This window comes from Trichechus manatus, unplaced genomic scaffold, assembly GCF_000243295.1.
Source record: "Trichechus manatus latirostris isolate Lorelei unplaced genomic scaffold, TriManLat1.0 scaffold00165, whole genome shotgun sequence".
NCBI lineage: Eukaryota > Metazoa > Chordata > Mammalia > Sirenia > Trichechidae > Trichechus > Trichechus manatus.
The window spans coordinates 5,602,337-5,611,632 of NW_004444101.1; the positions used below are offsets into that span (position 1 = coordinate 5,602,337).

The window sequence follows — 9,296 nt, forward strand, 5'->3', positions numbered from 1 at the left end:
TCCCAGCCCCAGAGTCCCTCCTGAACTCCAGACCCCTTTTCATTGGCTGCTGGGTGTCCCCATGAGATGTCCCAGCGAGTTTCACGCTCAGCAAGTGTATCCCTCACTCTCAGCCTGCTCCTGCCCCGTTGCCTGTCCCGTCTCAACAATTGGCTCCGCCAGGTGGAAACCCTCCCCTCCACCTCACGCCAGCTCAAACCTGAGGCCTTCGGGGGTGGGGTGGGTATGTGTGCTTGCCTTCTTTCACTCATTCATTCATTCAGCAACTATGAACTGAACATCAAGCATGTGCCAGCTGTTCTCCCCAGGGGATGTCAGCATGCTCTTGGGGCTTGCCCGCTAGTGGGCGGACCTATCGGATGGCCATGAGGCTGAGGGAAACACAAGGCAGGGAGGGCCAGCATTTCATGCCTGGAGGTCAGGGAGGCCCCCTGGGGAAGGTGAGAAGTGAGCAGAGGTCAGACCAAGGTGGGTGAGCTGTGTGAAGAACTAGTGCTCCGGGTCAAAGCACAGCACTTGAAAAGGCCTGAGGTCGGAACAGCAAGGAAGAGGGGGTGGCTGGAACGGAGGGAGGGGGAGAGAGCAGGGGGGAGCTGCTGTGAATTTCCTCAGGCATCTGGGGCAGGGACCTTTGCCTGTGCACACCTGCTGAGTTCCTGGCATCCAGGCCAGGCCATCCAGGCCCCTGTCCCTGCCACCATCACCTGGGCCGTCCTCTGCAGCCCTGATGTGCTGAGCTCCGGGTGTCACTTGGTCTCCTGGCGGGTACTGTGAGGGCTGAGCGTCTCTGATCTGCTCTCCCCTCCACCCCCGTCAGCCTGCCCAGCTTCCGCTCGACTCCTCGTGTGGGGCTGGGCCAGCCGCTCGGCTTCTCCTGGCTCCTGTGCTATGGGCAGGGGGTTGGGTGGCTGAGGGGGGTCAGGATCTGATTCGTGCTTGTCCTGGTCCCCTCTCCGGCCCTGCCCAGGCACACAGGGGGTGTTCAACCCCAGTATCACATGGTGGTGGGAAGTCCGACCTGTGTTGGGGCACGTGACCTGCGGACCCAGGGTCTGACGCAGGACCGAGGAGGTGGGAGCTGGTGTGGAGCTGCCCCCTCGTGCCCCTGACTTGGGACTCTCCCTGCCCACAGGTACTTCCAGGGCACTGTCATCCTCCTGGTCCTGACCCTGCTCCTGCTGGCCGGCTTTCTGCACCTGGACATGAGGTTTTTCATACCGTAAGTCCTGCCATTGGCCCTGAGGATCTGGGAGGCCACCACCCTCGTGTCCCCTGCCCCTGACAGCCCTGGAGCAGGCCCTGGGAGCAGGGCCAGGACGTCGAGCCCGCCTGCCTCAGCGGCCCCTACCTGCACTGGTGGGGTGACCTGGCGGCTCACACCTCCCTGCTGCACCTCAGTTTCGCCTCTATCAGAGGAGGCGTGAACCCTCACCTGCTGGGACCCATTATCCTCCTGAGGCGCTCCTCTCCCTCCTGCCCTCCTGTCCCCCTTCCCACATTTTAGGGGTGCCAGAGGTGCTGCGTGGGCCTTTGAGCGAGGCTGCCACAGCAGGACCCTAAGGTCACTGATTGTTGAATGGATGGTCACAGAGCCTCCACGGGAGGCAGGGCCAGCCTCCTGTGGTCTCCTCTCGGAGGTGGGGGCTGGCCCTTGGGATTGTTGGAGGGCGCTGGGTGCTGGGAGGCAGCGCTAGGGGCAGGACTAGCCTCTGGGTTCTCCTCCAGGCTCTGGGAACAGAGGGGGCCAGGCCGGCTTGGCCCAGGGATGCCGTCTAGACGACCAAGGTCAGTGCCCATCTGGGAGCTCCACGCACCCCCACAGCCCAACAGTGCCACCAGGTCTGGCCTGCTGGGGGGTCTCTCGGCCCAGCCCCCACCCAGCTCCCCTTCCAGTGGGATGTCCACAGGAGGGAGTGGGTGCCAACACCCTCTGGGCCAAGCTGGTGGGGGGATGCCCCAAGGGCAGCTGGTCACCCTCAGTGGCCTTGCATTGGGGCAGGAGGATGGGCTTGGATGCCAGACACGGGGACCCAGAGTGCCCGCATCCCAGAACCCCTGGACCACAAGGGGCAGGTTAGGGGGGCTTGGGGCTCCAGGCCAGAGGTGCACAGCTGTGTGGTGCTGTGATTGCCCACAGGAGTGGGCACCAGTGTCCACTCTGTCCTGCAGGAAGTGTCAGCTAAGAAAGGCTGGAGGTGTGTGTGGGGGGGCAGGTGTCAGGGTGCAGCTGAGAGCCAGGCCGGTGCCCTGGGGGCCCAGGAAGACATCCAGGGAGAGGAGTGGTGAGCTGGGCTGCGTCTCCATCTCTATGGGGGTGGGAGCCCCTCAAGCAGTGACTCCCCTCCCCTACTTCCAGTCAGAGGACAGAGGGAGGAAACCCTTCCTGTGCCCAGTGGGTCCCTTGGGGCTGCAGTTTTGGGGGGTCACTGAGTTGAAGGAAGCATGGATGGGGCAAGGGTTGGGGGAGCTGTTGGGTTGGGGCACAGGGTTGAGGACACAAGGCTGGGGGTCTTGGGTTGGGGGGCTGCTGAGTTGGGGGCATAGGGTTGGGGACACAGGGTTTGTGGGTGCAGGGTTGGGGTTGCTGGGTTGGAGTACTGTTGCGTTGGAGGCACAGGACTAGGGGTCTCGGGTGGGGGCATGCGCTGCCTCCATAACGGGCCCTGCGTGCTCTCTTCCCCCAGCCTGCTCCAGGGGGCCGCAAAGCTGCCCGTCACCAACGTCATGTTCCTCAAGACGCACAAGACGGCCAGCACCACCATGCTCAACGTGCTCTTCCGCTTTGCGGAGACACATAACCTGTCGGTCGCGCTGCCCGGAGGCGCAAACTATCACCTGGGCTACCCCTCGCTCTTCCTGGCCGGCTACGTGGAGGGCAGACAGGAGAAGGGCCTCGGCCAGCAGAGACGCTTCAACATCCTGTGCAACCACCTGAGATTCAACCTGCCAGAGGTGCGGGTGCAGGGGCGGGGCCTCTCGGCCAAGGGGGTGGAGCCTCCTAGGGACCGTGGCAGGTGTTGGCACTGGGCTCAGGTGTACCCTCTGCCTCTGTCCCCAAACAGGTGCAGAAAGTAATGCCTGAGGACACCTTCTACTTCTCTGTCATCCGGAACCCCGTCTTCCAGCTGGAGTCCTCCTTCGCCTACTACAAAGGCTACGCGCCCGCCTTCCAGGCTCCGAGGAACCTGAGCACCTTCCTGGCCTCACCGTGGACCTACTACAATAAGAGCACCGACCCGAAGAATGTCTACGCCAGGAACAACATGTGGTTCGACTTCGGCTTCGACAACAACGCCTGGCCCGAGGAGGCCTACGTGCGCGCGCGCATCGCGGAGGTGGAGCGGCACTTCCAGCTGATCCTCATTGCGGAGTACTTCGATGAGTCCATGGTGCTGCTGAGCCACGCCCTGCGCTGGACGCTGGACGACGTGGTCTACTTCAAGCTAAACTTTCGCAGCCAGCGCAGTGTCACGAGCCTGACTCCTCAGGACCAGGAGCGCGCCAAGCAGTGGTGCGCGCTCGACTGGCGCCTCTACCAGCACTTCAACCGCACCTTCTGGGCCAGGATTCAAGCAGAGCTGGGTCCGCAGCGGCTGCGCAGCCAGGTGGCACTGCTGCAGGTGCGGCGGCGCCAGCTCATGGACCTGTGCGTGCAGGACGGGGTGCCCAAGAACGAATCGCAGATCAAGGACCTGCAGCTGAAGCCCTACCAGTCCGGGAAGGCTGACATCCTGGGCTACACCCTGCGGCTGGGCCTGGACAACGCAACCCTGCAGCTCTGTCAGAGGATGGCCATGCCCGAGCTCCAGTACATGGCTCACCTGTACGCCCTACAGTTCCCGGAGAAGCCCCCTAAGAAGATCCCGTTCCTGGAGGGGTAGGGCTGGCTGGGGGCAGGCCCCTGGGACGACGCCTCTACCTCCATGCCCCAAGGTGGAGGCACCGCCTGGTGCTCGGAGCAGGGCTCTGGGCAATTGGGAGATCCGGACCTGGCCAGACTGCTGCCCTTTAGGGTGAAGGCACCCATGGGGCCCCTGTGGGCCCCCCCATAACCTCCTAGGTGAAGGCCCTCCATCTAGGACAGCATGCACGTGGCCCGGGATGTGCTGCCTCATGGAGCGTCTACCTGACGAGTCTTAAAAAGATACGAAACTGAGCAAGAGCTAGCTACTCATTCACACACTATCCGTTGAAAGAACTCAGACCCAGGAGATCTGGAGGGGCGTGGGCACCTGGGGCTGAGGTCCTGGGAGGACATGCCCTCTGGCAGCTGGGACCCTGCTGGTGGTGCAGAGGCCCACACCCAGGGTCGGATTAACCAGTAAGCATGGTAGGCACCGGCCTGCATTGAGCAAGCTACAGACAGGCTTGATAGTGTTTACTTGCTAATCTGTGGGGAACAATTTCATATGGGTTTCACCACATCTTTGATTGTGCGCTGCAGATTGGTGGCAAGGCACAACTGGGCCCGTGCATACCTTGTTTATCGGGTTATCCGCCCCTGCCACACCCAGCACCGCTCCTTGGAAAAAGCAGGGTGCCTGGAGCAACCGAGGAATGCAGCTGCCCCCACACGCTGTCCTGGAGGCTTAGCTTAGAGGGGGGAAGCCCCTCCCTTCCATCTGGCCGTATGGCCCCCTAACCCTGAGACGCCTGCAGCGGGGCCCATGACCTGCTAAGGGTACTCATGTGTCTGGGAGTATCCCCACAAGAGGATGATGGAGGGAAACCCTCTGGGCTTTTAAGGGGAATCAGCATTCCAAAGAGGGGAGCACCCCAGATAGAGTAGGTGGCTCCCTGGGATGCCGATTTAATGGAGGTGACTTTAGGAAGAGATATTACCATGACTCAATCTTAGAATATAAGAGAGCATTTGGAGATCGAAGAAATGGCTTCCAAAAACTGGAATAGAGACAGTGAAGAGTAGATGGACACTCACCGCTGATAGCTGGGGTCGGCTAGGGGACTCGTCCGAGGGGCAGCCATCCTCAGCCCAGGGACAGCACAGAGGGGAGTCCCAGGAGGAAGTGGGTAAGGGAAGCAGAGCCAGGGTGAGTCAACATGTGGCTGACAAGAGCCCCAGGGGGCCAGAAAGGGGGATGGATAAGAAACTAGTCAAACAAGAAAAAATTGTCCCGAGCTGAAGAAAGACTCAAGTTCTTTAGCCCCAGTGAGCTCAGTGGGCATCAGGCAGGATCAACCAACTCCTAAAGAAAACAGGACCTTAGCTCCCATGGGTGTTACGGATTGAATTGTGTCCCCCCACCAGAATTTATGTTGAAGTCCTAATCTCTGGAACCCATAAATGTGATCTTGTTTGGAAATAGGGTCTTTGAATATATTATTAGTTAGTATGAAGCCATAACAGAGTAGGAAAAAAAAACCGAACCTGTTGGTGTCGAGTTGACTCTGACTCACTGTAACCCTACCGGACAGGGTGGAACTGCCCCATAAGGTTTCCAAGGAGTGGCTGGTGGATTTGAACTGCCAACTTTTTGGTTAACAGCTGAGCTCTTAACCACTGCGCCACCAGGGCTCCGTACCGGAGTAGGGTGCTGCCTGAGTCATCCAGTGCTGCTATAACAGAAATCCCACAAGTGGATGGCTTTAACAAAGAGAAGTTTATTTTCTCACAGCCTAGTAGGCTAAAAGTCCAAATTCAGGGCATCCGCTCCAAGGGAAGGCTTTCTCTCTCTGTCGGCCTTCTCATCAGTCTTCCCCCGGACTAGGAGCTTCTCCATGCAGGGATTCCGGGTCCAAAGGACTCGCTCTACTCCTGGCACTGCTTTCTTGATGGTATGAGGTCCCCAACTCACTGCTTGCTTCCCTTTCCTTTTATCTCTTGTAAGATAAAAGGTGATGCAGGCCACATCCCAGGGAAATTCCCTTTACCTTAGATCAGGGATGTGACCTTAGAAAGGGTGTTACAATCCCACTCTAATCCTCTTTAACATAAAATTACAATCACAAAATGGAGGACAACCACGTAATACTGGGAGTCATGGCCTAGCCAAACTGATACACACATTTTTTGGGGGACATAATTCAAACCATAAGAGGTGGGTACTAATCCCACGTGAGTGGTGGCCATATAAATGAGAGACAGAGACAGAGACAGAGACAGGAGAGATTCCCATGTGAGGACAGAGGCAACCACAAGCCAAGGAACTCCCGGTGCCACTGGAAGCTGGACATGACAAGGAAGGGTCTTCCCTTGGCGCCAACACAGAGAGAGAGCGTGGCCCTACTGACACTCTGAATTCGGATGTCCAGCCTCCAGAACTGGGAGAAGGTTAAACTTCTGTTCTCATGAGCTCCCCACTTTGTGGTGCTTTGTTACGGCAGCCACCAGGAACCAATGCAGTGGGCAGCTGTCAATCCAAGGCCAGCGAGAAAACTTGGATCGTCCTAAATACAGAGATGTTATCAGGGAGAGAACAAGTCAGACCGAGGCTGGCACCTCGCTTGCAGCCCCGTGAACAGCACAAAATCTAAAACGATAATATTCTCAGCTGCACAGGAATCAAGGAAATTAAATTGCAGTGTAAATTCAGTATCAGTTTTGTTTTTGTGTTCGAGGTTGACAGGAATATAAACCGATACCACTTTTCTGGAGGGAAATCAGGCAATGTTTGTCAGACTGTGAAATCACGTGTTGGCATTTGTGGTAGAGAATTTTGGAAACAACCCATCTAGGTTGTTCATCAAAAAGGAATGCTTAAAACTCCAAGATGCTAAGCAGTTAACGACCTTGGAGCACAGTCTGGTGGAAATGCCCTTCAGAAATGGCATTTCTGAGCCTGATTCGTCATGTTGGGGCTCAGAGTCATCAGTTCAGAGCTGCCTGTCTGGGGGCGGGGAGACGGGAGCAGCCATGGACGAGTGGACGAGGGGCCTTGAGGGTGGGGAGCTGCCCGCTCCTTAAGGAGCAACAAGGAAATGGTTCCTTCCTCACAGCATTCAGACCAGCCGACTCAACCTCAAATGCACAGGCGGGTGATACACCTGGGTGTGCCGGGCTCCGGGGATGACGGGGCAGAGGTGTGTGTCTGAGTTTCCTGAGGCTGCCATAACAAATAATGCCACATGGGGTGACTTCAAAGAGCAGGAATTTGTTTTCTCACTGTTCAGGAGGCTAGAAGTCCAAGTTCAGGGTGTGGCTCGGGGCGGGGAGGGCTTCCTTTGTCCGTGTCAGCTTCTGGTAGCTGCTGATGGACCCTGGGCGTGTGATGCACCTGCCAGGCATGTCCGTCTTCACGTGGCGTCTTCCCCTGTGCTGGGGGACCAACCAGTAAGCACGGGATACACTAGTTTACAATCAGCAAGGTACTTCGATGTGAAAAACAGGTGAATTTGTGCATCACAGATTATTAAGTAAACACAAGTAAGCCTGTGCTCACATTGCTTATAGGATAATCTGTCCCTGCCCCTGTGTGTCCCTCTGTGTCTATTCTGCCCTTTTAATAACTCAGACAGGATTAGGTTTAGGACCCACCATACTCAGATACAACCTCATTAACATAACAAAAGAAAGCACTGTTTCCAAACAGGGTTGTATTTACAGGTACAGGGGTTAGGACTTCCACATACCTTTTTGGGGGACACAGTTCAACTGGTAACAGTGTGTGTGTGCTCATGCAGGGGGCACCCCAGCCCCGCTTGGTCCCAGGCAGTGATGCCAGTTGGGGGTAGGGGAAGCCTGGGAGACCTACTGACCTGATTTTTCCAGGGAAGATGGAAATAGAGATTTTTATGTGAAATCTCCCCATTAAAAAGAAAAAAAAACTAGCAACTAATTAAAAACATGCAAAGACACAGAGCAGTGGGAACAAACATATCTGTGGGCCCCTCTAGGTCAGCCACCTGAGGGTGGACACGAGTTCTTCACACAGATGATGGGGGTCTTGGAGGCCCTGCTTCCCTGTGGGGGCAGGGGAAGGGAGGGGGACCCCTCCCCTCAGTCTGGTTCGGTTGGCAGAGAGTGCTAACTGTCCTTGGTGTCCCCACCACTCTCCTCTGACAAGAAATCCCTGGGGCTTTACTGGACAGACTGCCCTCCCTCCTCAGGAGGCCGGCTGGCCCTGGGCCGTGGGTGCCCTCCCTCGTCAGGAGGCCGGCTGGCCCTGGGCCATGGGTGCCCTCCTTCCTCAGGAGGCCGGCTGGCCCTGGGCCGTGGGTGTAAGTACCATCCAAGTCCTTCCCCAGAAAGTGGGTTCGTCCTCCCTCCCTCTCCCCTCCCAGGGCTGGGGCTCTGGGTGGCCACAGAGAGGAGGATGGGATGAGAGGATGCCTGGGAGCAGTGGACGGGTCAGACAGAGCCCGGTCCTGAGCTGCTGCTGGTTCAGCTGCCACCCCGTCTGGGCTCTGGGCTGGGGAAGGCTCTGCTTCTCTTAAAGCCCTGGCGTTTTAAGTGAGGTGGCAGAGCCAGCAAGGGTTCCCCTGGGCCTCTGGAGCTCTGTGGAAAGCCGTGGCCCTGGCAAGGAGGCTCTGAGTGTCTGCAGCCCTGACCCCGGGGTGGGCCTCCGTTTCCTCCCTGTGCAGTGAGGAACTGACCAGCTGGTCTGTCTCCGAGCCCAGGGTGGCCTGGCCCCCTGCCCGCTTCTGCAGGCTGCAGGCTGTGTACCTGTCCCGCTGGCGTCGCTGGCATTTAGGGTTCTGCTCGGGGCTACTTCGCCTTCCCTAAATGAGCACAGAGGGCTGAGGCTCCTCAGGGCAGGGCTGCAGGCTGGGGCTCTCGGGTACCCCTCACAGGGAGGCTTCTGCAGCAAGCTCCCAGAGGGGACTCCACCTCCTACCCCAGCTTTCCCTGTGGGGCCTTGTGGAGTGGGGGCTGGTCCAATAAAATACATTCAAGTGGGAATTTCAAACCCTTTGTTTTCTTTAGTCTGACTGGGGGAGGCAGGTGGGGCTACCATGAAATGCTGTTCCGAGATCTTTGAGCGCAGGGGCCAGCCCTGACCCTCGGTCTCCATGAGCAATCCACCGCCAGGACGGCAGGCCCCTCGGCCCTGGAGCTCCGGGCCACACCGAGCATGGGGACACCAGGGCAGGCTATTTCCAGGTGCAGGGGACCCCATGGCTCTGCCTGAACTTTCTTAGAATTTCTGAGCACAGCCTACCATTTCCAACCCCTCCCAACTCCTCTCCTCTGTGGGGACAAGATCAGCCCTGCAGGGACCCCCACTCCCTGCCTCCGCCTGCCCCTCCCCCATACCCCAGTAAGCTAATCCCAGCAGGTCTCCCAGGACCTGAGCTGACAAATGGGTCTATCATCTCCATGTCCACATTTGCTGTGA

At 58.0% G+C, this 9,296-nt stretch overlaps 1 protein-coding gene across 1 annotated transcript in view; it reads left to right on the forward strand.

The window, feature by feature from the left end:
* The window catches only part of GAL3ST2 (galactose-3-O-sulfotransferase 2), a 14,843-nt gene extending 10,962 nt beyond the window's left edge, over positions 1-3,881 (forward strand). The window contains exons 2-6 of the mRNA XM_012558421.1: positions 344-440; positions 668-770; positions 1,133-1,219; positions 2,685-2,952; positions 3,063-3,881. Coding sequence (XP_012413875.1) covers positions 344-440; positions 668-770; positions 1,133-1,219; positions 2,685-2,952; positions 3,063-3,881 — 1,374 coding nt within the window. The remainder of the gene's footprint in view (positions 1-343; positions 441-667; positions 771-1,132; positions 1,220-2,684; positions 2,953-3,062) is intronic.
* The last annotated feature ends 5,415 nt before the right edge of the window (positions 3,882-9,296 follow it).